This window comes from Triplophysa dalaica, chromosome 21 (genome assembly GCF_015846415.1).
Source record: "Triplophysa dalaica isolate WHDGS20190420 chromosome 21, ASM1584641v1, whole genome shotgun sequence".
NCBI lineage: Eukaryota > Metazoa > Chordata > Actinopteri > Cypriniformes > Nemacheilidae > Triplophysa > Triplophysa dalaica.
The window spans coordinates 7,117,700-7,140,227 of record NC_079562.1 but is presented as its reverse complement, the minus strand read 5'-3'; the positions used below and the strand labels follow the sequence as shown (position 1 = coordinate 7,140,227).

Below are 22,528 nucleotides of genomic sequence, written 5' to 3'. Positions count from 1 at the left end.
TACAAACCAGCACAGATTCTGCTATATAAGGCGTTTAAAATATCGTCTTGTTGTGATGTTTAGTGCCACAATCGACCGAAAACAGTCTCCAATTTGATATTTTATCACATTCCCCGGCCGTTGTCAAACAAGAACACTGACGACAGCTGACCGCACAGAAACGATCATTAAACATGCTCGCGTTTCACTTCATAACAGTAACCTAAGTTTAAAAAAACCTGTCTATTCTTGGTGTATTGTTGGATAATTTGAGTATCTAAAAATATCTCACGTATGCATAAAGCATAAACCGGGGAACAATATTATTTTTCACATACGTTAATTTTGAATGCATACTCATCGGGTATGCTCGCTAACTTTGTTAGTTATACAACTAGCAGTTAACTATCGGCCAGAAACTAAACATAAAATAAACAGTTTGTCATCTATTTTAAGTTGTCACAAGTGCATTAGCATAAAGGGAGAGGGAGCAGTGAAGGCTCATGTTATGTGTCAGGTCTGTGTTCAAGAAAATGCATTTGCTAACGGTTGCCACTGTTAGCACACGCAGGCATGTATAGATGTTTATGCTCTCAGTTTAATCTTTACTATAAACATGGTTTCTCTGTCTGGTGGGTGTAGATGTCAGGCCACTTAACTTGAGGTAATCCTGTCAGTTCGTCTCTGGATCCTTGACTGAGCGCGTACAGGTCGGCAAGATTCCTTGCGTTAAAGTCTTTTTTTGAAAACAATTGCGGTCCTGGACAGTGAGTGACATTACATATTAAAGTTTAAACATATTTTTTCGAGTCATTCTCAAAAGCTAGCAAAACGTGCTCCTAGCATTAGTATCGTGGTCTTTCTGCCTCCAGCTAAGCTCCACCCACAAAAACGCGTCACAATGATTAACAGGAAAGGCGTCTATAAATCCTCACGATCCCTTCAGGGTCAGGCTGGGACAACATCTTTGTTCTATAACAGTCTATGTGGTGATCATTTTTCTCTTTGGATTAACTGGGAACACACAAATCTCTCTCACATTTAGTTTTTTACTCTTGTAGAGGTAAGTTCAAAGGGGTACATTTTTTTACACTGGTTTTGGTCTAGCAGCATCTTATCTCCATCAAAGAGATGGTGAAACTAATCACAGTTGAGCATTAAGTGACAAAATAAACTTTTGCACATTTGATCGTACTGTGAATAACATTGCACTAAATGCTCGAATGAACTCGAACCGGACGAATTGCAGCCCAAACACAAGCACACTGAAGCTCATTACAAACAGGTTCTCATTTCGGCACCATCGCTTCAATGAATCCTGGGTTAATGCACATTTAACAGAGGACCTTTCTTGCTCCAGTTGAGCAAATCAAAACTGAGCGTCTGAATGTATTTGAAAGCACTTCACCTCCCTTTCCAGTGCAATGCTATGTGCGTAGACCTGGAAAGAGAAGTATCAATTACAAGGATAAGATTAAAGCTCATTTATCTTTGCTAGTTTTCAAGTATTTACAGGCCTCTGAGGTCAGAATCCTGATCAGGTCACCGTTTGAGATTGTTCAGCTCACCCAACAGACTAAAATTCCACCCTGACAAATTTATGATACCCTTTAGAAAAAAACATGATGATGATTGAGTAAAAAACATGGTGTTTGGCTTTGAAAAGGGAAAAAGTGTTGTTTAATGCATTAGATTTTGTTTTTTACTGTATTCATCATCAAAGCCATATTGGGTTTTTTAGAATATCGGTTAATGCTTACCACCCTGTCTTGTATTTTGGAAAAATAAGTCTTTTGTTAAATAAATTGGGAGTAATGTTTTCTTGATGTCTTGCAGTTCTCATGGTATCTTGGTAAAAGTAAACAGTTTCTCAGATGTCAGATGTAATTATTGTACTGAATTGTGTGCCGGTCCAAACACAAGTTTGGAGACATGTTTGATGGAGCCATGTGTGCCCTGTTTACTTGGAAAACTGCTTCATTCTTCGTCCTGTAGTGAATCTCAGGGACTTAGGTCATGGCAAAACTGAGAATTGTTATGGATTACTAAGGGGGGTTTGTTTAGAGAAACATACCGCTACACACATATTACAACATTGAGTACTTTGAGGAATTCTTAATCGGTGTGTATGATTTCATGTTATTCATTTCCTGATGTTAAAATTGCATTGGTAATAATACAGACTGAATATCTGGACGGGTCTCAAGTATGAACCCAACATGTGGTTACCCCTGATCAAAGGACTTTAAAATACAGAACAGGTAACATGCATTAGTGTTTTAAATGCAAATTATTTCTCATTCTCTTGATTCTGAATCAGAATATAACAAGCAGGTGATAGCACATTAAGTAACTAAGCGCAGGGTCCTTGTTTAAACAGACATGACCTCTGAGGTCTTTTGAAACAGAGGAGCGAACAGAATACTCATATCGTGGTGTCAACTTCCAAAAAAACCTCAAAGGTGTGTTACTGCTTTTTGAAGGGGTACCTGACTAACAATTTAACTGGATAAACAAAACAAACTCCAAAGATGTTCTTAAGAGCTCTCTTGAGTTTGCTCTGTTTATTGTGTAAATAATTTCACACAGAGCTTGGAAAGCCCAGCTGTGCCTTTTAGTGTGTCAAATGTGTGTCTTGAATTCAAGATGAGCAAACCAGCAGCCATGTATTTATTGTATTTAGGTGTGATGACAAGATTGCTTAGGTTTGTTTGCTCTCATAGACCACTTCACGAGATGAAACACTGGTTCAGATGGACTTCAGGTTTTAGTTTTTATTCATTTGGAATTCATATTTTTTAATCTTACATATATGATAAAATCTTAAAGATGTTCATTTAACATTTTAACTTGGTTATAAATGTTCAATTGGTTGTATTTGTCTCAAAAGTTTGTGTAGTGATGAGTGTTGTTTAGGTCTTCTGATATGGTCTATATCTTTAAATAAAAATGTTATAAATAAAAATAAAGTTGTGAAGAAGTTTCATTGATTTTTCATGAATGAAAGTATTTAGATGATAGTTTTATTCTAAAGTATTTTATGTTTTTTAAAACAAAATGTGAAATGTTTCCTCTGCTTTGCATCTACTAAATAAAAGTGTTATTTATTTATAAATAATGCTATTGAGTAATGTGTATAATTTTATAATATGTCTGATCCGATGCTTTAAAATAGGCTAAAGGCTTAAACACACCACAAGACTTGATCAGATTTTGCCCAGATTTTCAGTCTGGACTTGTTGCAGAAAGTCTCAGCAGATTTGATCAGTCAAGTGCGTTTCTATCTGAAACTTTAAAGTCTGCAAGTGTTGTGTCTAGTCAAAAAAATCTTGAAGTGTATTCCAGCCATAAGGAATATGTTTGTATTCCAGTTTCAGGTTGTACGGTGCACTGCTGAAAGGTACGTATAGGCTAGAGTTCTCAAACTTTGTCCCTCCCCTTTACATTTCTCAGGGCAGTCCAAGCAGCCCTGTGTAGGCTTCATAAATCAAGTTTGTCCGCTGGATCTTCTAACCTATGGACGGACGGAGGAATATAACTACAGTGAGGTAAAACTTTGTTTTTACTCTTTCATATTGTTATGCTTCCCGCATGCACTGAAGTATTTAACATCGACGCGATGAAAAAAGACCAAAAGCATCTCTTACATTATTGTTTAAGTTAAGCGACTGAAGCATCGGCTACATGGTTTCAACTTTTTAAACTTTATGCAAGAGAACAGAGCTGCCTCTTGGTGCTCGAGCGCGCGCTTGAGGTCTCCCTTCTCCCATCATTTCGTTATTCGGAGACCGCTCTTATAATTCTACCATAGTAACCACAGTTTCCGCAAAAACGTTACTTGAGTTATTTTAATGGGGTCTTAAAAAAGTACCAGCCTGTTGACTTAATACATTTGGTGGCTAATAACGAGTAACCACAGATTATTGTAAAGTAACGTTAGATTCGAAGACTCAGTCAGGGAAAGTGTTATTAATATGCCTGGTGATTAAAAAAAAGAAAACCCCCTACAAATATGTCTTGAGAAACACCTGTTATGTTTTGTGCTCTTATTGAAATGAATAGTGCGCTTTTTTAGTTCATAGCCAGAACTTTCTGATTAAATGCATTAAGTGCTATATTTCATTATACATGTTGAACTTGGTGATAGTTGTTTGAAACACATAAATGACATTTAAAGTGTGGATGACAGTTCCTGTCAGATACATAAATGTATCTTATATCGTTTATTTAAAATAAAAATGTTTAGACCAGTTGTTTTAAATCCAGTGGCACACTTTGCAAATGGTAAATTGGTGTGGAGAGAAACATTTTAATGAGTCTTAAAGATATTAGGGCTAATGGTGTTTTTGGAAACAATTAAAGCAATTTCTTTCATCTGCCATGAAATCTGAACGTTCGGGGCCTCAGGAGTCAGCAGTTTTCCAAATCAAACAGAACATGTTTCTCAGCTGTTTAATATAAAGCAATTAACTATAATACGCAGTACAAAGCAACAGGACTAACAGACTTTACTACTACAGAGAAACACAGCTTTGCTGAATTACAGTACTTCAAATACTCTAACGCCAAAAACACCTCATCATCTACAAAAATGGCTTTGGTTGTGCACTGAATGGCTCATATAGCTTTTTTAATCTTAAAATAAGGGGTTCAAAGTTCTTTCTTCATGCTAATCCTGTGCTGACTGAAATGTTGAGCAAACCAAACTACAGTCGTCCCATAAATGTCAAGCAAATCAAAAAAAGAGACCAAAAATAATAATGAAATCAGATGGTGTGAAGAAGATCCATTAAATGGAATATTTTTAGTTGAATTCTACACCACACGTGCGTATGTCTTTGTCACATAATAGTAATGGGGATGAATGGAGTTTCATGATTAAGGAGAATCTTGCTTATGAGATCAGGCTTGGACAGCCCTGTGATTTTAAAATGTGGGATGGTCTTAAGAGGGTGAGCTCAACTATGAAGCCAGATGTTGGCTTTTACACAGTGACTGAAAGAACTCGACAGGAAATTTTCTGTGCTCTCTAATTCACCTCTCTCTCTTTCTCAAAGGTTTCACTGACTGCTTGCTTTGCATGAGAGGAACGCCGATTGTTGGAGTCTGGTGAGCATCAGTGTTTTGGATACATTTGTCAGCGGTGGTAACACCAGGTACCTCGTTAAAATGGCCAGTCATCTCCTAAACTTGTTGCTTTTGCTGAGCACAAGTGGGTGCCTTTGTCAAAAGGATTGTACAGGTGTGGATTGCCCCGTACTAGACAAATGCATTGAAGAAGTATTGGAAACTGGAGCATGTTGTGCCACGTGCATGAAAACAGGTTGCATGTGTGAGGGCTACCAATATTACGACTGCACCAGTGCGGGCTTCAGAAATGGTAAAGTTCCAGAAGGCGAGTCGTATTTTGTGGATTTTGGAAGTACTGAGTGTTCCTGTCCGCAGGGAGGTGGAAGGATCAGTTGCCATTATATGCCATGCCCTGAGATTCCTGCTAACTGCATTGAATTGACCGAACCGGCTGATGGGTGCATTCATTGCGAGCGCTTTGGATGTGTTCACGGGGAGGAGAAGTACGAAGCTGGTCACTCCGTCCAAACGGACCCGTGCCAGGTCTGCCACTGCCCAGGCGGTGGCGGCGAACTAATGTGCTATCCAATTCCAAATTGTGATCCGAATCTCATTCCAAAACCTGTGCATGTGCCAGCTGGGGCGGATGGCACGTCAGAGGGTCTTTACAAAGACCATTTACTGCACGTTCATCAAGGCTCTAGAGGTCCGATTTCCAAACTCCTTCCGGCTGCGCACAATAACAATGGTCCTTTAAACCTGCATCCAAGCCACAATGTTGATGAAGAAGAGGATGAGGAAGACTATGATTATCCCCCAACAGATTATTTAGATCCATCCCTGCATGGTTTTGCCTCTCCCACCCAATCGTCCATCATATCAGTGTCAAATCAGCAGAATTTTACCCCCCGACAGGCTTTCCACAGGGGCACCAAACAAGAACTGAGAGAGATGCTTGGCATTCATAAATCCACAACAGACAGGCCGCAGTTTCCCTCCCATAAGACCAGTACAGACCGGATGAAGATCAATACTCATAAAGACAAACCAAAAGAAGAGAACTTTCTGAAATATAAAACAGACCAAGAACAATTTATCCTTCCTCTGGAAACCACAAACAGATTGGGAATCTCCTCTCGCATAGAAACCTCCCAGAGCTTCAGTCTTTATAAAGAACACTCCAATCAAGAGGACTTGACTGATGTGGACAGCAATATAAACAATGAACACCTTGCATTTCCAAAAGAAACCTCTGAGGGGGATATTTATAACCTAGAGGATGACACAACAACCACAGAGTCTTCAACAACACTAGAGCAAACTTCCTCTCAGCTCTGGGAAACCACTGCTTCATGGCAAACCGCTTGGAACGGCGTATCAGAGAGTCAAATGTACTCAGTTCTTCCCAATACTGTGGATGCAGACATTTCTAAACGAGAAGAAAGCATCACAGCTGCTTTGAATCAAACTACTATCCATGATGGCACTAAACCGGCCGTTGTTGAAGGCAATAAAAATATCCTGAACAGTTTAGATCCTGTTCAGCAAAGTGTGACAGCATCAGGCGTTGACTCTAGTCAAATTTTACCAGAACATGGAAAATCACCTTTTGAGCCCGAAAAGCCCTCAGAGGAACACAAACAGCATTCAGGAACCCACATAGAAAACCACGAAAAACTCATTGAAAACCACAAACACCCCACAGAGGAGCTGGTGCGGTCCTCTGGAGACCACAAGACCAAGTCTGAAAGGAAACAGAAGTGGCAGTTGTTCTCTCCGGAGGAATTCGCTCCAACCAGCCTATCTCCTAACCAACAAGCTCGCAGTCTGTTTAACTTCAGGGAAGACCAGGAAGAGGCAGACAACACCCTCAGCTCTCATTCTAGCATGAAGGAGGGTGAGTTTACCAATTATAGGTTGTCATTTATGTTCAGAGTACTGGATTGTTTTGGTGAAGAGTTTTAGTGCATCATTAATGCTAATGTGATTTATAGTCTACATTCACCATGTGCCATAGACCCTGATTCTGAAAACCTGCCGAGTTGTCAAAGACGATCACAGCTGTGTAAAGATGACTGTAGTACGTTGTTGAGGAATAGACCGGGCCCCCCAGCTTACGACAAGACTAAACAAACGGACTTCTTCAAATATTTACAGTAATTTGTTTTCCCAGCTCACATAGCAGGTAACCAATTACAGTATTTGAGGTGTCATGCAGGACTTAGGAAAACTGTTTGCTGTCAGGTTAGATTTTAGCATGTGAATGTAAGGACTGCAGGAATTGTGAGCTGGAGCATAAATATTCGACTCGGGGGGCCGTCTGGGTCGTGAAGCCAAGCGAGGCTCCTGCTGGGTGCATCCTCTCTGTTTAGGCTTGAGTATTCACTCGCACACCACACATCACCTTTGTGTCGCTCAACACGTTCAAAGCTTCAATTAGCAGAAAACATTGCTAGGTATAAATACACCACTGAGTGGAAAATGGCTTGGGACTTTGAACCGTAAGGTGTTTATGTGGGGCTTGTTTTGCGCACAGTAATTCATCTTGACTGGTCCTGGAACTGTGAAATATTTAATTGGGCCTTTAAAAGAGGCACAAAAGTAACTTGATGCGTTTACATGCCCGCTAAATAATGCTTGTTGAAATGTGCATTCAGATGTTTTATACATTCAGATGGAGGACAGAAAAATAGGTCAAATTGGAAAGTAATTTTGTTCCGTGGGACTTGAGTAAATCCCTTACAGTAACGTGTCTGATATAAAAGTACGAAGAGCATTTTTATGTCAAATTTTACCAACCCAAAATCATAAGAGATAAGAAAATTGTTTTGTTTGAAGAAAATTAAGCTTGTTTTAGAATTTTCTTATATTTTTACAAATGGAAATTTCATTTAAAGGTCCAGTGTGTCATTTTTTTGGATGAACTATTGACAGAAATACTATATAATATACATAACAATGTCTTCAGAGATGTATAAAGAGCTAACACACTGAAACGTTATGATTTTATTACCTTAGAATGAGCTACAGTATTTCTATCTATTCATATACAGCGGGTTCCCTTTCATATAATTCGCCATGTTCTGTCAGTATTCGTAGTGTTGGTTGGTCGCAAACTTGGTGCTAGATTTCACTGACTGGACCTAGCTAAAGCTAAGCTAAAGGGCCTAACAATTAAATCATGTTAAAAAAATGAAAATATACTGTTGGGCAAATGTGCAATTAACTTTTACAAAAATAATTGAACAATAGAAATAATTCTAATTGTAAAAAAAGTACTATTCTTTAGTCAAAATATTGTAATGAATTGTATTATTTCATTATATTTGGAAATAAAATGCAACCTCTACATGTTTTCATGGTTTTAAATATACAAAACATTTCTGTCTTCTAAGATATTAGGAAATTATGAACTGAAAATCTTACATAATTTACTCACTTTTATTTCAAATCTGTATGTATCCTTATTTTGCAGGAGAAAGTCATACAGGCTTGAAATTACAAGAGTGAGTAAACGATGACAGAAGTTTCATTTTGTGTGATAAGCGTAAGTCTGTTACCAAATGTAAAACATGTTTTCAAAAACTATTGTTTGCAAAAGAATGCTATGTATCCTTTTGTATGGGATCGAATAACTCAATCTGTTATCGCTCATTGTTCTTGTGCTCGAGTCACAAAAGCTTGTCTTGCCAGAGCTTTCACCATACAGCATCTCCAAATAAAAAACATTTTTTGTGACCAAGACAAGACGTTGACCAAAACAAAATCCTGCCCCACCCACAACCCCTTGCCCTAAACAGCTTTGGCAAAGCGCACGCTCTCACTTAAGCAAGTTCCTTGATAAATGATAATAGCAAGATTAAAGTCTGGAGAGGTCATTTACTGATTATTGTGACAAGGCTACTCCAACTAAAACACAACATTGCACAATTAGTTTGATAAGCAGGGGAATTCGTTATCCAGTTGGCCATTACTCAAAATAAACAGCTCTCACCGGATAGAGACACTTGGAGCTTTCAACATTTTGTTTCGCCGCATTGCGCGAGTGCGATAATCAGGGAAAGTGAGAGGGTAGAGTTCTGATAATATGTTTGGCCGGGAAGAAGTTTATCTTTGTGCACATACCGGCTTTACCAACATGTGCGTTGAATTTGAAGTCCGAGAGTGTAGCCGAAAATGTGCTATGGTGATGAGAGATAAGTTCTGAAAATGCAGATTTTGCAATGGACAGCAGTGATGGAAAGTTTCGAATCAAATCAGTTATTCCCAACCACGGTTATGCACACATTGGAGTGTTTCAATATTTCAATTTTGTTTTCATTTTAGAATTTACTGGTTTCTGTAGAGGATACGCAAATATCCAAAACAAAAACAGAGAGGTCATATAAAGACAGCTGTATATTTCTTTACTTCTCATTAATTTTTAAGCTATGACTCACCCTCGTGTCATTTCAAACCTGTTTGACTTTCTTTCTTCTGCAGAACACAAAAGAAGATATTTTGAAGAATGTTAACTGGCACCCGTTCACTTGCATTAGTTTTGTGTCCATACAATAGAAGTGAATGGGTGCCAGCACTGTTCAGTTACCAACTTTCTTCAAAATATCTTCTTTTGGGTTCTGCGGACGAAAGAAAATCATAAAGGTTTGAAATGACAAGAGGCTGATTGAATGATGCTAGATTTTTTTATTTTTGGGTGAACTAAGACGGCAAATAGATTTTTGATACATAGCTGAATTTAAATGATGGTTGGGAAACCTGATTTAAAGAGCTTTTCATTTCTTAAGGTCCCATAAAAAGGTTAACCATTTAAAAAATAATGTATCGATCAGAGAGATCGTATGAACCAAGGTATTTATTTAAGGTGATCCCTTCATGTGGTTACTTGCCTGAACATGGAGAACTTTCGTGTTGTTGTTGATATCCTCTTTTTCTTCAAAATGTTTACTGCAAGCAAAATGCAGTGATTTCTGATCCTGACTTCTCATTCAAACGCTTCTAGCCTCAAATTTTGCACTTAAGAGAGTCAAAGTCATACTGAGATAATGATAAGAGCAGGTCTCTGGAGATTTATTTCACCCCTCCAGCATGACACTTATTGCAGGAAATAGTCTACATTTAAGTGTGTACCTAGATTTGTTTGTTTCCTTGCCTCATACAACAACAGTTTTGACTCTCAGCCTTACTTAATTAAACATGTAATAAGACTGCAGTTGTAGACAACAGAGTTTGGAAATGTCCATAGTAACTTAATCATTTAAATATAATAAAAAATCAAGATTATAATTTTGGAATAAATTTTAAAATTTAGAGGGAAAATTCACCCAAAGATGAAAATTGTTGCATCATTTACTCACCTCACCTGATCTATCTCTTTAATGCACAGTCACTTAAGCACCTACCCTTATAATTACATATCCTCACATGCCTGCATATCACAATATAACAATAAAATGTAATATTAAAATATTTCTTTCTGGCTTTTAACAAATCTGACATGTTAGCACTAGAAAGACAGACAGTTCTTTCAATCACATTGGCTGCTTTCTTCGAGAGCTCACGCCTGAAAGATTTATTCCATGTGGAGAAGATTGGAGAGTATGTCTGAGACGTCTGTAGTTTCTGAGATGAATGGCCTTTGTGTTCGAGTCCAAGTCCAAAACATATGGAATTGGACAAACAGTTCATTGTGGCTTTTGTATGCTCTCTGTATCCTTAAAAATATGAGTCTCCGTAAGATAAATGGCAGAGATCCTCATGCATGTCACATCTATTCCATCAACCTCAAAGCCTGTATTCTTCCCAATGTAAATTCCTGATGATTGCTTTTTATAATCCGTGAATCAGATATCTGCTATGTATTTTTTGCCTTGGAAGTTTGAAAGCTGTGTGCTAGGTTTTAGAGATAGAGATCCTCATAGCAAGTTAGATTTGAATTTAACTGTATTTTGTTTGTTTCTTCGGTCCGTTGACGCGGTTTATAAAAATAGAACAGAAGTAGTTTAACATCCAAAAGTCACACACCTTTTTCCAGTAGAGAAATGTCTGAGGTAAACACATCAGGATCCCACAGACATGAGCGATCAATTGTTTCTCATCAAAGATGGACACATGCCGCATAAAGTTTGTGTTGTCTTTCCAGAGGACTCGGAGATTGGTTGTCCAACAAAGACTCCAGCACTGTTGGCAACGTAGCAGCACCTCACGATATTACACAAAAGACATCAGTGTGATGCAGTTGTCAGAGTCAGTGGATGTCAGACACTAGTTCAATGCGATCACATGTCTTGTTTGTGATAAATATTGCAGGACGTCAGAGTCTGTTGTGGAAGGACTATGTAGGGTTTGTGTTGTGTGTGAGAGAGATTGAAGGGATGTTTTTATTCACATTGGACAGGGCCGGGACCTAGTTATCATGCTATTGTCTTGTGTCATCCGAGTTGGGAAATGTGGTTTTGTCAGGGGTGTGTCACGTAAAGTAAACGGCTGGATCATTACTCTTGCAACACCAAGGTCATGGGGTCAGTCGCTAGAGATCACAAATTTTTAAAGATCCAGTGTATGAAATTTGCGTCATCTAGCAGTGAGGTTGCAAATTGCAACCAACGGCTCACTCCACCCCTCTCTTTCGAAGCACTACGGTAGCTGACCCAGAACTAAGATGCCGTGTGGTTTTCGGTTCTTTGCTGAAGGAGATGGCTTCTTTACCAAACGTTCTCTGTAGAGCAGTTTGTCCGTTTAGGGCCTACTGTAGAAACAAAATGGAAAATTCTATGTAAGTGGACTTGCGGTGTATGTAGATAGAAATAGCTCATACTAGATAATAAAGATAATAAAAACATAAAGCTTCATTATGTGAGGTCTTTATACACGTCTGGAGACGTTGTATATTATATTGCTTTTCTTTCTCCTCCAAATATATTGGCTTATAAGTTTCCTGTATATTCCTTGCCTTTTTTCTATTGTGCCAGGATAATTTGAAGTCACGGTAAGAATACAGTACATCATTTCACAAAATGGGTGAAAAGTGTCAGTTATTTCCTCTTGGAGCCAATCGACTGGGTGCTGCTTTCTCAGCAGGAGTGTTTTCTCAATCCCCATGAGCCTACAATGCCGTCAAAACCTTGAGAAATTGAACGGCAATCCGTATATTCGCAATCATTTCAATGACGGTCTCCATCAAACGGTGACATCCATGGAACAATATACGAAAAAAGGACCAATCGTGTGCTTCTGCCCAGAAAAAAGTTTCCCATCCTATGAGGGAATGTTGTAGGAAATATGAGAATGTATTTGGGTACCTGGCACTGCTTACTGTCCTTGAGATATCTCCCTTTATTCTCTCTGCACCTTTCTGTCTTTTTGTTCACCCTGACGCTCAATGAAAATGTGAGGTGGAGCAGCAATTCTCTATTCGGAGTTGAAATGACAGTCTGGAGTAGAAAAGCACCCATGACTCTTTCTGAAAGAGAAAATATTCAAGAGTCTCTCAAGCAGGGAATTTAAAATACTATGAGATTTCTGAGGTGAATAATGCCACAGCCAAGGAGTGAGTTTTTCTACGGCAAATTTTTGTTAAAGTGCCAATTTCACGGAGATTCATACTGAAGTTTGACTTGTTCTGTAGGTCAGTGGCGCCTTTGATTTGTTAAAGTATTTTAGCTTATCTATATATGAAGTAGAACAAATTGATTTTTTCCTCCTTTTGTTCCTTTTGAGTTAAAGCTGCGATATGTGTTTACTCGCTTTCAATTTCATCTTGTGCCTTTTATGCACCCTATTCCTGAAAAAAGGGCATTGTGGGTAACCATCAGCAACTTCCCTAAGTGTTGTATATTTGTATATTAGAGAGTAAAAGGTCTGTTTTGGAAATCACTTAAGTGCTTTGAGCACAGTTGTTTCCAAAGGCAATTAAGATTATAATCTTTCCCATCGATGTGAAACAATGGCGCTCCCAGCTAACCTTTATCTACAACAATCCATAAACTCACAAAAGGTTTTGTTTAGGATACAGTATAGGAGTTTAGACAAACGTGGATGACTTTATAACCTCAACATCTCATAATGATGAAGTATCAGCATGTGAGAAGTTTTAAAGGAGCTCACGCTGATAGTTAAACTGACCTTTAGGTTTGAAGTGCAGTTGTTGACTCAATGGGAAACGAAGAGGTGTGATTAACAGTTAGCGATTTACACTAGTTTTAAAGACGTGCACACACACAGAGACACACACTGGTTTCCATGTTTTATGGGGAAGTTCTATAGACTTCCATTGATTTCATATCAGGCTTATGAATATATTCAATCCCATACCCTAACACCTAAACCACACAAACCATTCTGCATTTTCTATTTTCAAAAGATATTTATAGATTTATAACCTGTTTTCCCTCATGGGTACCTAAAAAGATGTCCCCACAAGATGAAAACCTACTAGTATTACTATATTTGTGAGGACAGTTTGTGCCACAGTTTTGAGGCAGTTTATGAAAAATAGAAATTTATGATAATTGTGGGCAATCAAATGTTTGAAAAATAAGACCACCAACCAAAATAATTGCTGTTCCAGCATTCTATAATTATAAGTGTTTTTTGGTTTAATTAAAATTGGATCACAAGTCATTATTTGAGGTGCACAAAGCAATACACCCTACACACAGGGGCCTTACAATGAAAATGTTTGAGCTGTTGAACACAACTTTGGCTTTGTATTTTTTTCTAGAGTAGCGTGTAGACAGTTTTACCTTGACAACATAAACAAACATTGTTGCGCATGCACACTTTTATGACCCAAACTGAATTTCTAGTACACATTCACAAACAATAGAGTGCCTGTAGATTATTAATGATAACAATCAAAAGAAACTAAGAACAAACGTTACTTGGCTAAACTTGTCTCTCCAATATTTTGAATGTAGACTCTGAAACCAAGCTCAATCGATCAATGTCAATGTATCATACGGTTTCTTTGAATGCTGCCGAACTACAGGACCCATTCAACAAATAGTTTAGTAAATTAAATAAATGCCCAACAAAATTCAACAAATCCTTTATATAATACAATAATTATACAGTAAAATAATAATAATAATTAATTTTAAGGTAAATTAAATAAAATATAAATATTTATATTATTAGACACTAGCCAAACACAAACCGGAAGTTAACTGTGGGCCTGCGCATCTGATGAAATGGTCTATACAGTACATAAGGTAGAATATCATATAGAGATGTGGGTGGGCTAGAAAGCGCTCCAGTTCTGCTTTAGGGTCTTAGATTCTTGCATTTAGTTCATTCTTTAATTGATTTTTTCTTATTTCAAGGCAGTGCACCGAATGTGAGTGCAATTTTAGTGGTGATATCAGTAAGCACAATAGGAAATGACTTGACCTGGAATGCAAGTGCTGGAATGCAGGAGTCCAATCTAATTCCTCTTTGTGCTACTTCATATTATTCGAAAGGCGAGAGTCTCTGACACTTCCTTGTTTACCTCTGCCTCCTTCCTGGATGTTTCTTATGTACGCAGGAGCATTGTTGACGTGCGCCTGAGAGTGATAGATTACAAGACGTGAACAACTTGATGGAGTGCGGAGAACCGGATGGGGATGCAGGTCACTGCAAGAGATTAGACTCGTTAAACAAAGAGACTTTATGTAGAGTTATACAACATTGTCTTTGGAAATGCATTACGCATCTGTTTTGAAGGCTTTTAGTGTAATTAGAAAAGGGAGTCTTGAGTAAATTATGGAAGAATGACGGGAGGGGTGATGCAGAGTTTGGTATTGTTTTAGATCTGCTAAATTTACAGTATAAGGAAAGTTAGCGATTTTAGGAGGTGTTGTGTATTGTTTTCTTTAAGTCTCTTTAATTAATTGAAACTACTTGATTTACACATATTGAAAAAACTCATTAGAAATTCTGAAGTAAACCGTTTGAATATTTTCCTCAGGGTTGCTTTTATCTGGTAAATTAGATACAATTATTTTTGGTATAAGGCTTTTTTTTTGTCAGCGAGGAATTACACGGTAGAATAACGGTAATATAACAAGGCATAAACAGCTGGACAGAAATTCACACTGTTAACATTAAGAGACGGCTCTTTAATAAAAGGCAAAGAATGACCGTATCATTTCTATTGCCAATTATTATACTGATGGGAAAAGATAGATTTTGGTTTTTAAATAAGGTTCAGGTCAAATTTTCAATGCAAGGTATTCCTTGTCGCTGTTCTTTTTTCTAACCGGTTTCTGTTTAAATAGTACTTTTCCATTAGTTGACTTTGAAAAAAACTAAAATGGAGACCGCTCAACAGGGGTAATGTGAGAAAAAGACTGTTAATTTGAAAGAAAATCGATTTCATTCATGAGCCCAGAGCGTCTCTGCACGCTCGCTTAAAATTGAAAGGCTGCAGGCACTGTTCAAAGCGCTGAGTTCGTAGATATTGTTTATTAAAAAGTAAGTAGGGTTAAAGTGTGCCACACATAGAAGTACATGGAAAATGTGCATTCAGGGCCTTGATTTTTAATGCAGCCAGAAATAAAAACCAATGTTTGAAGCCCTCCAGTACTTTGTCAAAGTGATATACTTCCCAAGTTAATGGGACAATGTTGGGGTTTGAGAATGTATTCGTCACTTGGTCTGATATATTGCAAGCGGAGTGCTCAGATTTTAAATTGTGTCCTTCCCTGTGAAGTGACATTTATGTTTAGTCTCAGTCTATCATATTTCCAAACAATTTAAATAGCTTTCATTCTTAGTGTTTGAAGCAGGCCCATATTAAATGTTACTTGCAGAAAACACAGATTTGGGCAATATTTTGCCACATCTGTCATTTGCGAAATTCTGTAAATTCTCGCCCCACTCTGTTAATTCAATAGTCTTGCCTTTTTTTATAATGCTTTAGCTACTCGAACGTGTTTTAACCATCCGTATATCAATTCCCCAGATTTCCCCCAAAATTTGAAAATGTAAATAGTCTGCAGAATCCATCTGCCCATATTTAGAATTGACAGACTGTGTATAATTCCAAAGTACCTTATTTAAGGTCAGAGAAAAAATCGGTATCTTCTTAAAACACAGTTTTGCTGATGAACAGGATGTATAGCCTTTGTGTGTTTTATACGTAGTACAGTAAACCTTAATGAGAAATATGTGATGTTTCTTCATGCTTTGTCCTTTCTAACACACTCCCAGAAATGAACATTGGACTTCCTCACTTGATCTGGAAAGAAAAGATCCAATTTGTGCCATTTGATAAAGGTTTTAAACAAAGCAGAATAAATACGTCTTTTAACGTCTGCTTTTTCTGAGCAATGCTTGCCGTGGGAATAAGGAATCTGTGTATGATTTTGAGGGTGGAAGTCTCTAGAAAGTTCAAGGTCAAAATGTGACCCCATGTGTAATTTAAGGGATATATGGCTAACTGGAATTCAACTTCTGATCTCATGTTCATGCCATTGTACTCTAGTGTCATGGATACCAAAATTGTTACACATATCGTTGCTTTGTGATGTAATGTAACTACTAACTTGTTTAAACCAAAGCTTTCAAATAATTACCTTGATCCTACAGATGTCCTTGGACTGTCTGCAGGAATAGTTGAAGAGTTTTGAAGAGATCTTTGTTTTGTAACCATCTGCATTACAGATGCTGATCAAACGGAAGAATGGCAGTGATTTTTATTTTCGCACCACACACTCATTAGCATTTCTCAACATGTGTGACAAAACCATGAGATTTATAGAACAGCGTGATACATACCGAGAATGGTCTTATAAATACTCTTCTTAAATTCAGTCTGTCGGAAGGGAAGTCCTTGAAAAAGATGTTTTAATTAAAAACAAAGTTTTAGGCTTCACGAAATACTGTAAGTAATACGTTTTCTTAAATGTGTCCTTGCAGATTGTATATAGCTTCAATGTTAAATGTTCCTAATATTTGTGGTAGAGAAAGTTGAACAAACATCTGACAGTCATTCAAACTGCTCTGAATCATCACTCAAGCTCTCCTGCTTTTATAGTGTCATAAAATGACATCCATTGAATTCAGAGCGCAACTTATTTGCCATGCATAAATAAACATTTCCAAATACATGATTCGAGGGTCATAAAAAAGGGCTTCAATCACATTTATGGCTGTGAAAGTTAAACAGGAAAGCAGGGAAGTTTTTCTAGTTGATTGCTGCGAGATCCCTTTGTTTCGTCTCGGGGTTGTTTTTGTTGTAATGCTGGACAACCTGAGTTCAGACCGTTTACAGCGTCCTGAGGAGTGTTTTTCTCTGAATTATAGATTTAAAGCCAAACCTTAACCAATTTAAGGGTTTTGGTGACCCGATGTTGATGCCTCGTCTGACTTTGAAATGAATAATCTAGAATGTCTGACGCTCCATGCATCATTCCCTTTGAGTTTACGGCCCAGGTTTTCATGCACGGTGTTGGACAGGAAGTGAACTTTAACAGAATGTTAAAATACTCTGGTTTTGGCAGCTGCGTGCTTAATCAAATCAGCCAAAATATTTAATAATTGAACACACAAGAGATGGATGATTTGAAGAACGTTTTGATTGACGGACGTTGTGATTTCTGAGGACATCTAAAAGCTCTCTTCTGAGTTCAGCAGGGACAGATTTCATGTGGATTTGATGCAGTTGAACAACTTTGTTAGTATGTTGTAGTGGTTTTATATTAAGGTATCAAACAGGCGTTCCAATCTCCTTTCTCTGTTTATTGGTGTGTCTATCCACTGATTAGCTATAAACAACTTGCGGCGCTATTGTGTGAGATGTTTAGAACAGATGGACATTTATCTCAAAGTTCAGGAGTTCGGCTGGTGCAGCAGCCGGTGACCTCAGTCAAGCGCTCCAGGAGGCACAGAGTGCCCGCGAGCCTCTTGTGTCACCGCCGAAGTGATTTTATAATCGGATCTTTTCAGATGTTTGGTACTTCAAAGCACATTCAAAGATTATGAGAGTGTGGTTGTATTTACTTGGTTTTAAGGGTCACATCCAAGCAAGCCCATTTTATTACATCCTCACAGGCTGGCAGGAAATAACCGGCTTGAAAAGACGTTTGAGGAATTTAGGGTAAAAGTGGTATCAAGTCCCCTCTGCATTTCTTTACCCTCTGTGCTCAGAAGTAATTGGTTATAATCATATAAAATTCATTTCTCTGATACACAGCATGTCAAAGCAAAGCTGAATTTTTGAGAATTGTATGGTGTTCATGCCACGCTGGTTTTGTAAGCTTAATTAGATTCAGTGCTTCATTCTAACTAAGGGATGAATTATTCAAAATTACAAGAGTTTCAAATGAGTCATTATGAAATTCTTGTTTTGTACTGTATCATGACTCCTACAATTTGTTCAAAAGATCAGGCAGAAACGCTCCTCGAACTACTTTGAATAGCTGATCGAAATTGGTCCTGAATATGGTTGTTAAAGATTGAAGTGCTAAGTCGGTTCATAATGACGCATGCGAGGATGTACATACCAGGACTGTTTGTTTAATTGTCCCATTCGTATCAGTTTTCTTTTTCTCTGCACAGAGTACTGCAGGCAAGATCTTGTATGGCCTTTCTATAAATCCAAGTTGGGCTTCATCGATGGCTTGCGTTCTATCAGTGCTTATATTTCTTTCAGCCCATATGCCTACCTTTTTTGTTAGAAAACCGTTTGCTGTAATGTCCCCTCTGTCTGGATTATAAAAACATGGTGTCAGATGTTTCTCCTCCTAATGCTTACTGTGTTATTGGCTCCAGGTTCGATAGAAAGCTGTTGTGCGGCTGGACAGAAATGGGAAGAGGAGAATCAGCATTGCAACTTTATGCCTGTGATATCAGAAGACCTCAGCTCTGTGTGCAGGTAAGCTGGTTAAACTTGTTAAGCTTTTCAATGGATTTGCATTTTGTAAACAATTCCTTTAAATACCAGTTATATGTGTAAAGTACTAAGAAAAAAACAAACAGCTAATTGGTGTACCGAACCATAGAGAGAACAGAATCTGTGTTGTGGCTGTGTGGCTTTTAGTTTTTTTCCACTCATGAACATTCCCGCGTTCAGTAAATGCAGTCTGTATGTGTAATGCAAATGAGATGATAAAGGTTGCTGTGATTGGTCAAATTCATGCAATAATTTAAAAGACTTTGCAGACCATTCATTCTAACTGAATTAGATTCAAGAAAATGTTTTTAAGTATTTCATACTGTATGTCATGTTTTAACATGTGCATTTATTCTGTTGCCTGTTATTCTGTTATACAAGTGTTGTCCAGAAGCAATGCTGTTCAGGTGCTCTGAGGGAGAGCAGGTGTCAGGCTGGCATAAATGTAGCGAAAGCTGGACAGTCGTGTGAGGAAGGAAACCGGTCACCCTGTGGAGAAGACTCTCATAAGGTACAACTCTTAGCCAAATGAAAACTGAGACACTCTAAGTGACAAGTTGTGATATACCAATACAGAAGAAAACAAGTTGCATTGACCAGTGGTGTGTTCTGATAGGGTTGTGGACAGCAGAGACTCAACACTGCTTAAATACAAATAAATGCATGCAAATAACTCCATAACTGTGCATTGAAAGGATAGAAAAACGATTTGTTCATTTTGAACGGGATCTAAAGATCCTATATTGTTTGCTGTTCCAACACAATCTCACAGGAATTTGTAAGTTTTTTTTTATGAGGTGATTAGTTCGTATAATCTTATTAGTTTTAGTACGATTCACCTCGTACAAATTCTTATGGATTAGTCACCTTCTAAAATGTTGTGTTACAGGGTCAGCGATTTACAATATCACACTTTTCCGAAGTGGTGTTATTACATAATGTAAATGGTAGTCTTTCAAAACAGTTTATTTGTTTACAATTCTTAACCATTATAACCTTTTTGGAAGGTTAACATGAACCATTTATGTGCTCTTTTATTCTTTTAACCTATTTTATTAGCATTCTACTCCAAATACAATCAATGAATAGTCAACTCTTATAAATATAAAATGTAAAATAAATACAATAAAGATAATTAAATAAAAATGGACATTATGAAAAAAAGACCAATTATAATATATAAAATAAATATTATTATACAAATAAATATGGTATAAAAATAACAAATATAAATTATGAATAATTATATATGTACGATTTAAAAAATACAAAAAAAACTAAACCAGAAGTGCTGCTGGACCAGTGTTAACATCATGCAAACTGGTCTATATACATAGTTTTATAAGTTCATTTTTTAAAATAGCAATGTTTGCTTTTGTTTACTTTTGTACAATAAACAATTTCAATTCTCTCACTGTGCCTATGTAAAATCTGCATCACTGAGAACCACTTCATCAGGCCTTGTACCCGCAAGTGTAAGACGTGCTTAATTAACTGAAAAGATTTACTCTTTTGAACAACGGAATACAACACAGCTGCAAACTTCAACAATGAATGTGTTTTCATGTATTTCCGTCTCCGTCTGGGTGTTTGTCTTAGGACTGCTGCAGCTGCTGCGCTTTGGGTCTGCGTCTACGCAGGGAAGGCAAAGATTGCAAAGCCCATCGGTACCTTAGCTACCCGTGTGGACACGTGTTCCTCGCGTGCTGCGAGGATGGAGAAGAGGGGCTTTCTCCCCCCACCCTGAAGAAAAAAGAGAGGCCGGAGCCGACTGCTACTCCTAAGAGAGGTAAAAGACTTGTGCACACACAAACACTTAAACACGCCACACATTCTTCTTTATTGGAATAGAAAATCCCAAAATTCACATTCTGTCTCTGTTTACTCACTGTCATGTTCCAAGGGTGTTATTCATACAGCCTCATGTTCCCAGCCCGTATGCTGTTGTTTTTTTAAGCCTTTTTCAAAAAAATAAGCCATAAAAGATGTCCATGTGAATCATAACCTGTCTTCTGAAGCATTTTGTAAAGTGAGAGTTAGAGGGTGGTTTCTGTTATTTGAAGCTTAAACGTCACTGCTGTTGTATGGCAAGATCTTTGTACTATTCTCAAAAAAAGGGCGAGTAAACAATGAAAGAATTCTCATTTTTAGGTGAAGTCTTTTATGCTACCAAGAATTTTGTTTTTACAGCAGTATGTACCCATGGTATGCAATATTAAACTTGTATTATATGGAAGATCTCCAGTGGGTGAGGTCTGGGGTGAGTGAGAGTTCATATTTTATTTCGACGAGCAGATCTAGACCGTGCCAAATAAGGGTCGCGATGGAAACACACTATCAGATGTTAAACCGCATTAGGATCTGGGACGACTCCAGTCAATCCTCTTTAAATGAATGTCCAAGTTATCCCTTCATCACAGTGACATGAGTTTACATCTTCCAATGAACATCAGAGCAGAAGTCACAACTTTTTGTCGTTTGCTTGTTTGTTTTTGAAGCCTGGATCATATTCGGAATCATCTGAAGTCCTTGGCTGTGCCTTGGCTTTCAGTTTCACATTCGAGTTCGTCACACTGCTGGCTGAGGCCTTGACATTGATGGATCAGAGGAAAGAAAGAAGCCCAGAGCTGATTGGTCAGGTGTCACGTTACCGTGCGGAATAACGCACAAAGATGCTGGCAAGATGGCCTGAATCAGAAGCAGATGGCAGTGCAGTCTGTTGCCTTATGACCATGCCAGCAAACCTTCCTTCTGTCTAAAAGGTTTCAGACGACTAATTTAGCTAATTTTGCAGGGATTCGCATGGAAACATTGCTGTGTTGTTGGATTCCTGTTAAGTCTGTGAGTTATGTTGTATTGTTTACACTGGGATGAGCTTTAGAAATGGATTTTGTAGTGTAGGCCGATTGGAGCAATTGTAACAATTTTTGAACCAATACATTTTGAGATTGTTTTGTCGTTTGTTTTATGTTTAGTGCTGCTGTCTGAATGCTGTTGTGATGCTTTTGATTTAAATTCTGTAAAGTTTATTTATGTTGTTGGTTAAAGGATGAAATTAAAGGGATAGTTCACCCAAAAATGAAAATTCTGTCATCATTTGTGATCAGGGATCAGGGAAAACCCGCTGGGACGTTTTAATTCATTATTATTCTATAACCTTTTGTCTATCATCTTTGAAAATATCGTGCCAAAATGTACTTGTTTATTAATGAAAAATAGCGATTTATACTGATGTTTAAGGACATGACGATGAAGCTGCAAAAAATCACTCATAACTTTCCCTCTCTTAATAAAAACAGTTCATCTATCAAAGTAAACCACATAACATGAAGAATGAAAGCGTATCAATGCACATTTCCCAACAGTCCTGTGTTAAATACGACATGCAAAGTTTTTTTATACAACGTTATCGTGAGATGGCGAAGCTCACCGTCTGGAGCACCGGGAGTAATCCCCGGTCCACTGCTCATGCGGGCCGCCTCCGGAACCCGATTGCAAAACATACAAGGGATGATCAAAAGTTCAGACACTATGCCCATGATAAACAATGGTTTACTAGTTGTTGTACGTAATGTTTACTATTGTACTTGTGTAGTGATGCAG

At 37.8% G+C, this 22,528-nt stretch overlaps 1 protein-coding gene across 1 annotated transcript in view; it reads left to right on the top strand.

Annotated features, from left to right (window-relative positions):
* Window positions 1–3,442: 3,442 nt before the first annotated feature.
* The window catches only part of fbln2 (fibulin 2), a 39,350-nt gene continuing 20,264 nt past the window's right edge, over window positions 3,443–22,528 (top strand). Inside the window, exons 1-5 of the mRNA XM_056735423.1 lie at window positions 3,443–3,527; window positions 5,037–6,946; window positions 18,805–18,907; window positions 19,307–19,436; window positions 20,525–20,714. Of these exons, the coding sequence (XP_056591401.1) occupies window positions 5,149–6,946; window positions 18,805–18,907; window positions 19,307–19,436; window positions 20,525–20,714 (2,221 nt within the window). The 5' untranslated portion in view covers window positions 3,443–3,527; window positions 5,037–5,148. The remainder of the gene's footprint in view (window positions 3,528–5,036; window positions 6,947–18,804; window positions 18,908–19,306; window positions 19,437–20,524; window positions 20,715–22,528) is intronic.